Raw genomic sequence first — 15,707 nt, 5'->3', positions numbered from 1 at the left:
TAGAACAGTTGCACAGTGACTGGCTGTGGTGGGGGCTTGTCAAAGCAAATTACTTACTTCATCCATTTCTCATTTTCCCTCACCCACCACTCTTCCTTTCTCTCTGATGAACAGTAATGTGCTTAAATTGAGTGCAGTGTTTGAGTATCATAAATGGAGGCAATCATTTCAACCACCAACAATCATCTATATTGCATGGAGTTATGTCTTGAAATTAAAAGATCTCTTTGCAGTCCAGCAACAGTGAACAACAGTCTGGTGCCATTACTTTAAATAACTTCAGACATGCATGTAATGAGAATCAAGATTAGTCGCACACAAGATTCACAAATATTGACTCTATCAGCCAAAGCTTTTTAAAATCCAGCTAAGCAAACCTTTATCCTTAGAGAATATTTTATATTATTATTTTAATATTATAACACCTGTTATATGCATATACTGACTGAATCACTAATAAGTAAAAGTTTAGATATAAGAATGAGAAAAGGTAATGTGTGACAAGCAAATTGCCTATTTGCCCACCTATTTTACAGTTTTGCAAAGCATAATGGAAAGGGCGGCGTAGTGTCCATAAAATCTCAATAAAATTCTTGATAAAAAGGATATAAAGTGCACCCTGGGTAAAGGCAAAAGCCCACCAAGTGATTGGGAAATTAATTGGGTGCACAGTATATGTGTTACAGCAATAAACAATATTTTCAGATTGTATTCACACAGTCTGCATGAGAAATATCAAGTCTGCATATATCAGCCCAGTCATTGTTATGGTCCCCCAGGGACAAAGGCTGGATATTATTGAATATCAGTAGGGCACTGCCACTAGCTGTTTGTGGAATGACTCAGACTGCAAATAATGCATTAAAGTTCAGTTGGCCAATGGACCAGCTTAGCAGATGTTGGCTGCTTGGATAATCCCCCCAATTGGCTCTGGTGGATGTTTTGACGACTCTCTCTCTCCTTGACTCTGTACTTTTAGTTACTGCTTTCAAATCTTTATATATCAACAGAAGTGAAACTACCCAGCTAACAAAATGCTGAGGTCTCTTATTGCTTTGAAGGACCTTTGTCATAACTTTTCCACCAGACTTTTTGAAGGTTGCTATCACCACATCATGGGGTCAGCTAGGATCACATTGATAAAATTAAGTTGCTTGACACTCCAACAAATCTCACTGTATCTTTCTATGAAAAATTGCATCTGCAAGAGGCATTCTTCTGAACTACTACAGTGGAGGTGAAGTGTGGAGAATCGTCACCATTTTCCAACAAGCAAAACCTGTTGGAAAATGCTGCTGTCCGAAACTACACAGAATTCATGTCATCAAGTCTTGTCTCTGGTGTGTCTGGAGGAAAACATGCTGAATTTTGGCATGGCATAATAAAATTGCTATCCAGCCTCACATAGTCAGTCTACATCTTGCATCTTATTTATTATTTAACAATGTTACACTGCACCTTCTGGATTTATTACTGTACCATTTTTTACTGTATTTTCAACTGTCTGACATTACTTATTCCTGTTCATATTGCACAACGTTTTTGAACTGCATAGATAAACCTCCCTCCTGTCATCTGGCTGCTGATGCAAGCTACTGAACCATACATGGCAGAATAAGCTTGGAGCTATTTGGTCAAACCGCATCTCTTCACTTTGCCTTCTACAGTCAGTACCTGCCAGGGTGGCTGGAGTTCTGCCTGAGACCAAAGTCAAGAGCAATGTCTTCATTGCTGGATTTTTCTTAAGCACATAGTGAGCCCAGACCATGCAAATGGTATGGCTGGATCTATTAAGTAAATTGACCAGGGGTGCCTAGACTGATGTGATGAATATAAATCATTTGTGGCTCTTTGTTTGTGTGACTTGTGGGATTGTCTGTGCAGGTGAAAAGGCTCTACCTCTCTATAATTGATGAATGCCCAGTGTAGACTGGTCAAGCTAATGGAACTGCATGGAAGACGAATGGTAAATGTTTAAAAGGGCAGAGTTCATGTTCAAAATATCATGGTCTTAGAGGACCAAGGGCTTATTGGACAAAACACAATTCACTCTCCAAAGCCGAAATAGACTGGCTGGCTATGTTTAGATAATAATATCTAATACAGAAAGTAAACAAATAATGTCTCCTTGTGAGTGTGCCTTATTGACTTTAAATAGCTCTGCTCATCCATCTCACAGATATGCAAAATAAAGCAGAGGGACGTTTAATGAGCCTTTGCAAGATGTGGACTGAGTGTCTGGCTTGTTACTGAAAGCAGCTTTGTTACCAAACTGTTGGATGAAATGAGGCAACGGTTGAATATAAATATAGCCATAGAATATAGAATATTTATCTTTGAATGTAGAGTGAAATAATCTACTGTACACAGATTGACTTAACTTTCTATTGTTAAGATGTTGAGTGTAATTTATAGTTCATATGCAAATGTGACAGTACCGCATTGCAAATCCATGATGCACCCACTCAGCTTGCTTTATTCTCTTTATTAGGTATTACTTTTGCTGTCTGAGTGTAACTATACTGCATGATTATATGGTTGAATTACTTATGCATATTGAAATGTGTCTGCAGTGCACAAGTGATATTTCTCACTGATATACAAGCAACACCAACAGTACCATGGATCAGGCTATGACTTGAACAGTTTGGGAAGTAAACCCAAGTATAGTTATCATATACAATAATTATTTCTAACACAGGAGCAAATGGAGAGTACATATTTTTATGATGATAGGGACCCACTCTTTTCCCTTGTGATTTTATTTTCCAGCAGTGGCGTGACAATCATTGGATCAGCCTACAGTCTATCGCATCCTCCCGGGTTGCCTGTACATCTTTTATAACATTTTGCACCTGTGCGTCACAGCTGCTATCCAAAGTGTTGATTCTGAGGCTACCAGGGAGGCAGGGGCTGTCTGGGCTACTTGCTGTCTTTGATACACTGACGGACATTCTTCCCACTCCTAACAATGACGGGATACAATCTTTACGGCTGGCGAGATTTACATTTCAGACATTCTGTAGATGTTATTTAGGAAGCTTGGCAGTGAATCCTGGGAACAGCTCTGGTATTTTGTTTTCATCTTCACTGGTGTCTCTGTGCTGATATCAGGCTGTGGCATTTTCATGAACTTGTACTGATTTGAATTTTCCACCTGAAACAGACACTGACGCAGAGCATTTGAAACAGCGTAGCATGTGTGGAAAAAAATCAATATTACCTGTTAAAATACACTAAATATCCGTCCAACTAGTTTTAATATAAGCCCCTCCACCCACCTGCCTACCTTGCTCTGGCTGCAGGGGTATCCTTAACAGCCCAGCTATGATTAATATCCCCAACATAACTGAAGCAGTTTTAATGGCTGAAATCATTAAGTTATTATATCTTTAATCTCATTCAGCAGGTCAGTCTATGTTGTGTGTTTCTAATGTTTTATAAGCTACATGTAAGTTGACAAGGAATTGAAATAAGATTCAGAACTGCATTCTTTGGACCAATACAAGGTTATGTTGTTCATTTTGGTACTTTATATACAGGACATGCATACTGAGGACTATACTAAGAATTTCTTTGTTAAAGTATAATCCTCACCGTTGGGCATGAATGACAGGACATTGGAAATATTCAAATACTGCTAGAATAAGTTTTGCTGTCCAACTTTCATATAAATGTATTATCATCACCAAGCCCCTCTGCTTAGATGGTATGATTGAACCATACACTGTGATTTTCACCCTAAAAGGTTGGTCCTCTTAATTTTTTTTTTCATTTTACAGGAAAGAACAAAAACTGTCTCTGTCTCAGTTGATGGATCCATTATAGGATAAAAGAGAAGGTGTACTGCAGAAGCAAATTTAAAGAATGGGTCTGTGATGCTTTAAATCAGCAGAATGAATGTGTCCGTAAAAGAAGGAGCAGAGGGATATTTCATAATTCTTTCCCCATTTCTTTTACTTTTTGGAAATCCACGATGATTTGCTTCTACTAGCACATGTGCATGGTTCAATCCACCCACCCATCCCCACTGACACCCTCATAAGGTTCTGTTTTCAGAAGAGACTCAGTGAAAAGTAATGAGAAGGTATATGACTTGTGCTTGAGGAAAAAAATCTTTCCTCCATTCTAATCCACTAACTTTCTTAAATCGGGGACAGGTAACAAAAACACTGTATCATAAAAAAGCAATATATCCTCAATAGTCTAGGCAGGAGTTCAAAATTGACAACAAACAGTATTCCAATAATATCTTATTATGTATGCATTAAAACAGTCTGTCAGGGATGTTTTCGTTATTTAGGATAAGGGTCGGAATAGAATCTGTCGGATAAATAAATAAAGATGAAATGCTATCAAGCTCTCTGAGAGAGATGGGGCGGAGCTGTATTCTTCGATGTCTGGGAGCTGAATACCTCTCTGACATAAAGGGAGAGGCATTGTCGTTATTTTCATTTTAGGAATTAATTTGTTGCTTTGGCAAGGAATGCCATTATCATAAAGCCTTAAGACTCCCTCCCTCCGAAAAAAGAAAAAAAAAAGAAATATTTCGCACCTGAAATAAAATTGATACACAACCATGCAGTAGCAACTGTGGAACCTGCTTGGGAACAAACAAATATCACTATTTAATATAGTGATATTTGTTTGTGTTGCTGTGTGTTCCTCTCATTCATTACTGTTCAACACATCAGCTAAAAGTTGCCTTCTGAAAATGTCAACTCTATTGATTGATTATTAAAAAAAAGGCTAAAAGAAAAGGCCTTTCCAAACAACCCTGCAAACATTTACTGAAAACTATTAATAGTGTCCTCAGCTATCCAAGTGCACAATTTGCAACTGTATGTGCTAAATGGCAGAGTAATTCCTGAAGTTAAAAGCTAACACATCACAGTAGGGTTAATTGCTTGCAACATCTATGCTGGCAGCCAGCAGAACTCTTTCTAGACACTTCGGGATCAACCAGATTTTGAAAGCCACTCAGCTGAAGTGGGTCATTTACATACATTAGATTTAAGTGGAAAGAAGTCAATTTTCTTGCGATAGGTTATTTCACCTTCTGGCACCTTTCATGCTGACTATACAGTATGTTTTTTTTTACATGTCAGGAATCATTTTAGTTTGAAAGTCCAGTCCAGTGGAGCTTTCCATAACTGTAAGTTCTGTTTCAAATTTGAAGACTTCAGTGTAAGGACACTCAACTCTCATGTGTCTGGGTAAGAGATGGATGATTGTAGTTGTCCAAACTTCTGGATGAAGTCTGCCTGAGCCTGGACTAAAGCCTCCTCATCTATGTACACCGCCGGCCTCCTGGCTGCAACAAAGTACTGCACCTTCCTCAGGCTCCAGCCGAGCACATACATAAACAGGCCGCACACAGCTGCTGTCGACCTGCCTACTCCAGCGTTACAGTGAACATAGACAGTGTGACCATTCTCCAAGAGACCATGAAGCAAAAATACAGCCTGGGGAAGCATCCTGATCCGACCTGCAGAGGAAGACAATAACACAGAATACACTTAAAAGAAAAGGGTGGCGATAGAAGCGTCATGCCCATTCAAGGGTAGGGCGCTCGTCCCCCACCAGATTTATGATATCTGTTTTTTTTATATATATATTTTATTACTAATGTAGAAAAGGTTTCAGTCGTAGTCATCTGGACACTGTTTTCAGAATCAAGACGTTTCGGCTCCCATCCGGAAGTCATTCTCAATTATTGAGAATGAATGAATGAGAATGAATGAAGTTATTCTCAATCATTGAGAATGACTTCCGGATGGGAGCCGAAACATCTTGATTCTGAAAACAGTGTCCAGATGACTACGACTGAAACCTTTTCTACGATAGAACACTCCTGGACGAATGAGGGACTACACCGTCTTATTTTATTACTAATATTTATGTAAGTTCTGATCATTTTATATTATTAGTCACACGTATTCTTCTAATTATGTCATAGCTCATACCTCAAAAAGTCACACACCCCCTTTCCCAATGGTATTGGTTTCTCCCAAAATTTGCAGGATGAAATTGGTTTGCAACAGCAGGTAGGTATGCGCACAGCACTCTGTTGCGCATCAATGCTGGACGAGATGTAGGCTACAGCTTAACGGCCTGTTGCTGAAGTGGTTAGTAGAGCATCAATCCTTGTTTCAAACGTGTGAAAATGAAATGCAAGAAATGCATGAAAATCCTACACTTTGATCCATCCTGCTCTGCATGTTATGTTTTCATTGTGTCATTCATTCATTCAGTGTTTCCTGTTTTATTTTGTTACTCACCTCTCCTCTTGTTTCAGATCACTTCACTTTCTGCCCTTGTGTGTTTCCCGCCTGAAGGTTACTACTGAACTTTTATTGGCAATAGAGCATCTGTACATGTAACATGTCACCTACTGTAACAGTGTGGCTCATTGAATAATTTTTGGTCAACCATGAAGGTCTATGGCACAGAGGAAATACGATGATTGCACTTGTTAGTAGGATCAATTCATTGATGGTTTTGGTCTTTTCATGGAATTGGTTCTCAATTTTCCTTTTAACATAGTGTGACTTGTATGATTAACTTGAATATTAACTACTTTGCTACTTCTTCACCTTTGGAGAAGAAAATATAACCTAAAGGGCTGTCAGCAGTCATTTGCCTCAAGGCATACCCATGCATACTTAAAATGTACATTTATGACAATCCTTTGCTGGATTCAAGAGCAAAATATCATGCTGTCAGGAATAAACTTCCTGTCTAAGTATCGATCATGTAGTAGGATTACTACATACATACTTCTGAGGACTTGCTCAGAATGTGAAGACACCAAAGACTATCTCGGGTAATTTTGTTTGCACTTTGGTGCAATAATAGTTAAATAATACTTTGCTTAAAATCACTGTGGAAGCATAAATAGCACTTATTTTGTGCCTACACATGAGATACTTTATAATTAATACTTAACATACTGGTTAAAGGAAACCTTGGAAGGTGATTTTTGGTCATGGTTTGCTGTAATTTCAGCAATCACAGGTCCTTTTGATGCTTATATCTTGCATTCATCTTACTAAATCTTACTAAAAGCATTCATCCTCGCAGATTTTCTGACCTTTTGAAATATTTCAATGGAATCTTCAATTAGCTTTCTAAGGTGAAAGTACACAGCGCAACGAAGGTTGGCATAGTGAGTACATTTAGAGCTTTTCAGCCGGATTACCCAGAGTCATTACTGTACTGTGTATGCACTGCCAAAGTGTCTTTGAGGAACACGTTGTGTTCCTAACAGCTCTAAGCTGTCTGTCCTCTCACCCGGACTTAACTAAATACTATTATTATTACTGAATTTATTCTTGTATGTCCACAAAATTCTCCTTACCCTCAGTGCTCATGTCAGGTGTGGGTATCCACACATACACCAGGCCACAGTCTTTGTACAAATGCATCATGGTCTCTGGGGTCATGGCTTCCTCAGCATTGCGCCTGCAGCCATTGGAGTTGTTCACCACATCCCACTCTGTCTGGAAGTTCATCACTGCAGTGATGCCCAATTCATGCTTCATCTTTATAGTCACATGTTCCACCTGTCGAGGGCAGCTGCCCAGCCAAACACGTGGCAGCACCCTGGGGGCAATAAACAGGAATGCATTAATCTTGTATTTGTATATTTACGTCATTATTATATGCTGAACATACTCATCTCTCGCTCTGTTTCTTTCTCCTACCTCCCTCTCTCCCTCATAGCAGTGATGTTTTATTGACCTCTTGTCCCTCTAATTTTCTGCCTGACCACTATGGTCTGAGGCAGACTCCATTTAGTGCTTATTAGCATGCATAAAGTCAACAACTACGGGAGGTGACACATAGAAGGAAGGATGCTGTTAATCTGTAATGTTTTCCCAGATTGACACTGTAGTGAAAGTCTCGGTGGGGTTTCCATAAAAATCCCAGCAAAACGGCTTTGTCGTCAGTGAATCAACTGTGCTTCTTTGCCACTGAAGAATTATAAACCTGTTTTTTCTTCAGACTGCCAATATGAACAATATAAAACTGAAAATGAACTGTACAAGTTGTGTAAAAATTTTCTTATATATCTTGTATTAGTCACAGTTTGACTATGTCAATCTATTACAGTAAAATTAAAATATGAGAAATGTCTTGTTTTCATTTAGTTCTTGTCTAGATGTCTGTTTTAGTCTTGAGTAGTGGTTGATTTTAGAAAAAAACAAATATTTCAACATGCTGAAATACTGCACTTGTTGAGTTCAAGAGTAATAAAAACTCATTACAAAAATGGCTATATAGCCCTTAGTCCTCTTCTCCTCTGAATATGAGCATGAGAGACGAGGCACCTGCTAGACAGTGAGGTAAAGTCTCTTTGAATCATATAATGAGCTACTGCAGAGGTGAGTGTGTATGATACTTGGGGCTACACGGATGCAAGGTCTGAAAGACTAATTTAAAAAGCTATTAATAGGCAAGATACAAGGGCACAGTGCTTCCTACTGAACACAGGTCCTTGACATAAGCCTTGTAAGGTCTTCGGACACAAATTAAAACCTGATGGCACCAGCCAAGCCTGCTCATTCTTATGCAAGTTATGTGCTCACTGCCTCAGGGGTCCCGGGCTAATTTCTGCTGTGCCTGGTATACCATGGCAAGAGGAAGGCATGCATGGGTAGGTTGAGTGTATGCTGGATGTTGTGTGTGTGACTCATCAATTTAAGCCCAATATACAGATTCAGTCAAACAGGAACATGCATCCTCCGAACCATCAAATTGAATTATATTTGTCGCAGCTAACCCCAGTTATTCAGCAAATTACATCTAGTTCTCCTAAAGGTTATGTCACAGATGTGTGTGTGAGGCAGGCACATCAGAGGGTAGTGTAACAGAGTATAAAACAGTCAAATGTGGTGGTGGACTGTTTTTTTACCCAGTGGATGACCAAAGACAGGCATTTATCCTGTGGGCATCATGGATATCTGTAAATTCATGGCAATCCACCCGATAGTTGTAGATTAATTTCACAAAAAAACACAAATGACATTCTCATGGTGGCTCTAGAGGAAAAATCAGGGGATCATCAAAGTCAGTTGGGTTTGTCCTCTGGGTACCGTGAATGTTTGTATAAAATTTGAAACCAATCCATGTAAAAGTTGTTGAGATATTTCAGTCTGGACCAAAGTGGACTGACTGATCTTTAGAGCCACGCCGCTAGCGTGGCTAAAAACTGCAGCAACGGATTCAGTCTTAGCAGGACAAGAATCCTAATCTGGTATCCAAGGAAGAGCAAGGAGTGTTTGCTTTCCCAAATGTACATTTCTGGGAACATTTAAAAGGGGAAAAAGGCAAAACACACACTCATCATGACACACACAAAGCGTGCTGAAATAGTGCTGGATTTTCAAAACCTACAAAAACTTGTAGAATCAGTGCCAGACAGATTAACGGTGTTAAGGGTAACAGTGCAAACTAGTGACTTTCAGCAATTTCTTTGACAGATTCATTTACATTTATTTGTGATAAATAATGAAACAACAGAGTAACTGTTAAGGATCCCTCTGTGATAAATGTTCAGCTCTATTTTGACTGGAAGATGTAACTGACTGAATTTAGCCAAACCTGTCATTGAGATGTTGTGAGCTGACACAAACAACTCAATATTTCTTCCTAATAGACTTGTGAGCAGGACAGAGATTTAAAAAACAAAAAACTAATGTCAAGGGGGACAATGAAAAGTGCTTCCACTGACACTGAGTAACTATCAATCAATTACTGTACAAACTGCCTTGAAAATAAAAGAGAATTCTGAAAATAAAAAGCGAATTCTGACTGATGCCCTCTCCTCTCCACTGAGATCACCAACAAGGTTAAGGAGGTGATAAAAACAACTGCTAGTGGTCTACTTTTTGAAAGGACAATCATTTTCAAGTGACAGACAGCAACTATAACTAAATGGGAGAGAGCAAGGTTAAAAAACAAAGGAGTGAACAGGCATAAGAGGGTGACTGAGGCTTTGTCTGCCCTGTAAGAGAGGGAGGAGTTCTTAACTCTTATAACTTCCATCAAGAAAGGGCAGTGTGCCCTGCCCTCTTTGCAGGACACTGAAGGAAGAATTTTCTCTGACAGATGTAATATCAGGACGGAGCAGAATTTACATTGAGAATATAGATTAATACACAAACCTTTACCAAAGATTGGCTATGTTTGAAAACTGTAAGGAAGATAACAGAGAAGGAAATGTATTGGCCTCAGGGCACCTCGTAAATTATTAGTATTATTAAATGTGGTACAGTACTCACATCAGATTTCACTTCACAAAGGCAGAACACGTTCAACAAGCATCACATTTCATTACAGTAGGGGGAGAATGATGGATCTCTTTTTGTATTTACTATAGGCTACAAGAAGAGTACTTTGGCACTCTGCTGGTTCAGGGCTTATTTGTCATTGAAAACTGCAGATGTGAGATGTAAAGAATATATGAATGTCCAAATGACTGAATGGAATAGATCAACATTGTGGAAAATATGTTTTATTTGCTTACTTGCTGAGAGTTAGTTAAGAAAATCTACACCACTCTCATGTCTGCACAGTAAATATGAAACTACCTTCAGTACCCAGTTAGCTTAGCTTAGCATAAAGATACAAAGGGGAAACAGCGAGCCTGGCTCTGTCCAAGGCTAACAAAATCCACCTACCAGTACCTGTAAAGTTCACTAATTAACAAGTTATATCTTGTTTGTTTAATCCATACAAAAGCCAAAGTGTAAAAACGACAAGTTGGGGTTTTACAGGGGGTTATGTTATGACTTTTTCTTGGCCGGGCACAGTCACCTAACGGCATTTCATTGTTCATAAATATACAATATTTCAACAGTTTGAACAATAACTATTCACCTTCCCACTCTAAACTGAACTACAGAGAAAATGCAGGATTCTACGGGGTGTCATGTTTCATTAAACCAGATGAGGGGTTTGAAAACAATAAAAATATTTGATCAAAAATAAAAAAAAGTCTGCCATTTTTCCCTGTTTTAATACTTAACTGGCCCACCCAGGGTGGGTGGCAGGTATCTTGCTAAAGTACAGTTTGTATTCAGGTTACAGGACTGCCTTTCCGTATAATGCCAACCATGTTTCCCACCTTTAACAGTCTAAAGTCAGGCTGCCAACTTACTGACGCTATGATTTCTAAAATCCTTTAGTCGAAACTGTGACATATTTTACTTGCTTCATGAAATGTAGACACAGCATTTGCATACATCATGCAGACAGCTTTTATTGTACTGTATTACCTGGAGAAATGTATGGTCTTATGACCAGCCACACTGAAGTAAAAGTTGGTGGTGTGTTTCATCTCATCTGTGTGTCCTGTTTCCTCTATCCAGTGACCAATTGGGTGGCAGTACACTCCATCCACCATGTTCCTCTCGTCATATGAACAGCATCTGTCATGGCTTGGACCACTACCTGGTGACAAATAAGACAATCTTTCTGCAGGTTAGTGATCAAATACCCATTTGAGGATGCTCTGGGACACAGAGTACTCATAAAGATGTGTGTTTTTTTTTTGTTTTTTTTTTTAAGATTTCTTTCCTAAACAAATACAAAATACTTTTCTTTGAGGGACAAAATAAACTATGTTGCTTTAAAAAGGAAAACAAGTTTAAGTTTAAGTTTGTTTAAGTTTTAAATACAGAGGGGAAAACTGATCTCTTCTAATAATAACAATAAGTGGTGGAGAGAAACAAAGTACATTTACTTCTTGAGTATTTCCACTTGCTGCTACTTAATACTTTCACACCCCAAAAAATATCCAAAAAAGGGGAAATATTGCCCTTTTTAATCCACTACATTCACCTGACAGGTACAGTAAATAGTTACTTTGCAGATTTTAATTAAATAGAAATCATATGATCAGTTAATAAAATTAGATGCATTGTTATAAACAACCCAACAGTATTTAAATAGTTAAAAAGCTCCACCTCAACCAGCTACATTAAAATGCTGCTTACATTTGAATGCATCAATAATAATAATCCAGTAATGTAATAATAAATAATAAGACTCTGGAAGGGGCCATTTTGCATTCTGAGTCATTTTACTGTTGCTATTTTAACTACATTTTGCAGTTAATACTTTTGTACTCTTAAGTTATACATAAAATATACTTAGGGCCTAAGTATACGTTTGAATGCTTTGACTTAATGTAATATTTTTTACAATGTGGAATTGCTGCTTTTACCAAAAAGGCTCAGTACTTCTTCTACCACTGATAAAAACACATTTCTATTTAAGTATACAGATGCACTGGAAACCATGAGGCAGTGTGCATTTAGTAAATGTCAAGTGTCACTTTACTGCCATCATGTGGCGGTAAGGATACATTACACAATAATAACCAAATATGGCGGAGTTGTTTTCTTACTTTGACTGAAACGTTACCTTCGATGGGAATTAAATATGAATCTGTGTGACGTCTCAAAACCAACATATTTATGCACGCGGCTAAATCTGATGCACAACATCACAGTACTGATGTATACCTTCCCAGATATAAGTGCCTGCGACTCTTTTGACGAACTTGAACCACAGAGTGTCTTTGAACGGATCTGCCAGCTGCACGTCGCCGATCCATAGACACGGTTCATGCGGTGAAAGGAGCTTCTGTGAGGCTTTCATCTGAACCGCTCCGCTCGGGTCCCAGTGGCCCATTTCTGCACGCGAACCCAAAACAAAGACGTCAACATCCGAGGACTCCGGAGTGAGAATGACACCGAATCTGATTAACATTGTCGCAGCCATGACGAAATGATATATCCTCAATCGTTCACTATGGTGGGCTTGGGTTATTATAGCCTATATTATAGCTCTTGTATTAAGTCCGTGTGGCCCGTAGACTGTATGGTGTAGGCTGAAAATAATCGGATCGTGTTTTGGATAGTGTAGTTTGCGAAAAGAGGGGGTAGAAACAATGAGGTCCCACTCTGTCAGAATCACCAGGGACCACACATTAGCCACACCGGAGTGCGCTCTGAACTGGTGTAATAAAAATACCGTTTTACTTATTTAGTATTTCCTGGAGTACTAGAGTATTTCCATTTTCCGCTACAGTACACGGACATGCACATGCACCACAGGCTACTCGCACCCTGGTGCACACGCACGTTTCAGTTTCCTCCCGCCAGCGTGTGTCGACAAACAACATAATGATAACCTGGGGACACAGTTTAGTGACGAATCAGCTACAGACCTAGTTTTCAAAAGGCAACTGACTGAGTGAAACTCAGATCATCCTCAAGCCTGTTAACATCAGTCCAGATGTGTTCATCATTGCAAGCAGTAACGAACTGTTTTACCTGTAGGCTATAGATGTGCAGTGGTGCTCACAACTGTTGTGTTCACTGTGGCTGGTTGACATACAGTGGTGTGCAAAAGTGTTTGCCCCCATCCATGCTCGAAAACCCTCCAATGTGGCTGAATTACAACAATTCTGCAAAGATGAGTGGGCCAAAATTCCTCCACAGTGCTTTAAAAAGACTCATTGCAAGTTATTGCAAACACTTGATCGCAGTTGTTGCTGCTAAGGGTGGCCCAACCAGTTATTAGGTTTAGGGGGCAATCACTTTTTCACACAGGGCCATGTAGGTTTGGATTTTGTTTTCCCTTAATAATAACAACCGTCATTTAAAAACTGCACTTTGTGTTTACTTGTGTTATATTTGACTAATTAAATTTGTTTGATGATCTGAAACATTTAAGTGTGACAAACATGCAAAAAAATAAGAAATCAGGAAGGGGGCAAACACTTTTTCACACCACTGTACATCCATTGAAGCAGGAGGAGTTCAGTGAACACTACACAGTATGTTTTGGAGTCAGTCTAACACTGAATATTGAGGAGAGCTCCATCCTTCTATCCGATGGATGTCATCCCAGAACCCTTCAGATTTAACTTGTTACTCTTTAGAGGTAGGTCCTAGGTTGGGAGCCACTGGACTAAACTACCTAACTGTAGTAAAAAATAAACTAGCTCCACCTCAACTACCTACAACAGTAAAATGCTGCTTCTTACACATTGATTCATCGTGTGTTTTCAAAATGTAATAATGTCATATGTATTAATATATCAGTCACAAGGACCATTTTTCTGCACAATGAATACTTTTACTGATACTTTATGTACATTTTGTTCATAATACTTCCAGCATTTAACTTTAACATTTTGAATGCAGGACTTTTACTTGTATTGGAGTATTTTTAAATAGTGGTACTGGTCCTTTAACTTAAGTAAAGGATCTAAGTAGTTCTTCCACCACTCGCCCTTCACATATTAAAAAATGCATTCAGACCCAGAACCAGAGAGGCTTCTGCAGATGCAGCAGAGTCAAAGGAGAGTAACAGAACAGGGGATGTAAACTAGTGGTAGGGAGGATGTTAATTTACTATCAACATTGTAACACTGATCAACACTGCAAACTCCAGCTTACTAGTAGAAAGTTGATGCCATTTTGCAACAAATTATGTGATTTAATTCCAATATATTAATCAATAGATGACCTATTTTCTGGGAACAGTTTGTTCAAAAGTGCATTTTCTTTATAAATGATATAATTGATTTGAATGGTAACATCTATTCATGTGAGTTATTTTGTGAAAAAAATTGGAGCATTTTGTTCAGAATTCAGATGTTATCAGTTAGTAGCTGCGACTCCTTTGGTTTGGTAGAAAAGGTGAAAAATGCTAGAAGAAAATTGTTTGTGTGTAAACCATCTCTGAAAAGTGTCTTTGGCTTAAAAGGAAAATGATACATTTTTTTATGTACACATTTTTCTTGAGGGCATACGATTTGAATGATAAGCCAGATAAATTTCAATCGTACTGTTAGGGGATATTTGATACCCTATTGCCATGGAGACAGGTGTATAATTTAACTCTGCTATAAATACTAAGTCACAATATATATATATATATACAAAATACTGCCCACAAGAAAATGCCTTTTATTTGAGGTATGGAAGAGGATGAAAACTGTCGCTTCTGTAAATCTGAAACTGAAGACATATTGCATTTATTTTGGTTTTGAAGTTTAGAAGAATGATGATAGTAATGATCATTATTTGTTTGTGTCTCTTCTTTTCTTTATGGTATTTGTTTATGGTATATTGATGGCTTGTGATGTGGTGGTCGTGTGGTAATGTCTTGTTATAGTAATAGTTGTCATGGTCCGGCTCTGCCTCTCCCTCTTTCCTAGTGTCTCCAGTTGTTCTCTCCCCTTCCTTGTGTTTCCCATTTGTTCCCTGTTTGTTCTCTCTCTATCTATCTCTCTGTGTGTGTGTGTGTGTGTGTCCTTGTCTGGGAGTGGCATTCTACCTCACCTGCACACCTACGACTCATCCAGTCATTAAGCTCCTGCTGTATAAAACCCCAGCTCTCCTCTCCACTCTTCGCCAGATTGTTCAGTTTGCCTATGTGGTACAGACGCTACAGCCAAGTCTACTGTTTGTTATGCTCTACTTTTCGTATCCATACTAACCTGTGTTTTCCCTGTGTCTCACGTCCTCACCCACTTTTGTTCTCTGCCTGCCTGCTTGCCCCATCTAGAGGACAGAATTACTGGATTTTCTTGGAAAAATAAAAATTACTTCTGCTGTAATGAACACTATAGGGTGGGCTCAGGATCACTTAATAGCAAAATAAAGGGACTGTACACGAGTGGA

The 15,707-nt window shown here is 38.7% G+C and overlaps 1 protein-coding gene across 1 annotated transcript; it reads right to left on the bottom strand.

Annotated features, from left to right (window-relative positions):
• Positions 1 to 2,470: 2,470 nt before the first annotated feature.
• epm2a (EPM2A glucan phosphatase, laforin) lies at positions 2,471 to 13,505 on the bottom strand. The gene is made up of 4 exons (XM_044169392.1): positions 12,534 to 13,505; positions 11,283 to 11,457; positions 7,361 to 7,605; positions 2,471 to 5,488 (listed from the first exon to the last, which is right to left on the bottom strand). Exons 1-4 carry the CDS (start codon positions 12,790 to 12,792, stop codon positions 5,205 to 5,207), a joined length of 963 nt encoding a protein of 320 aa, XP_044025327.1. The 5' UTR covers positions 12,793 to 13,505; the 3' UTR covers positions 2,471 to 5,204.
• Between the last annotated feature and the right edge of the window lie 2,202 nt (positions 13,506 to 15,707).

The sequence above is a fragment of the Siniperca chuatsi genome, linkage group LG16, assembly GCF_020085105.1.
Source record: "Siniperca chuatsi isolate FFG_IHB_CAS linkage group LG16, ASM2008510v1, whole genome shotgun sequence".
Taxonomy (NCBI): Eukaryota; Metazoa; Chordata; class Actinopteri; order Centrarchiformes; family Sinipercidae; genus Siniperca; species Siniperca chuatsi.
The sequence above is the reverse complement of the archived record's forward strand: the minus strand, read 5'-3'. Positions and strand labels throughout refer to the sequence as shown.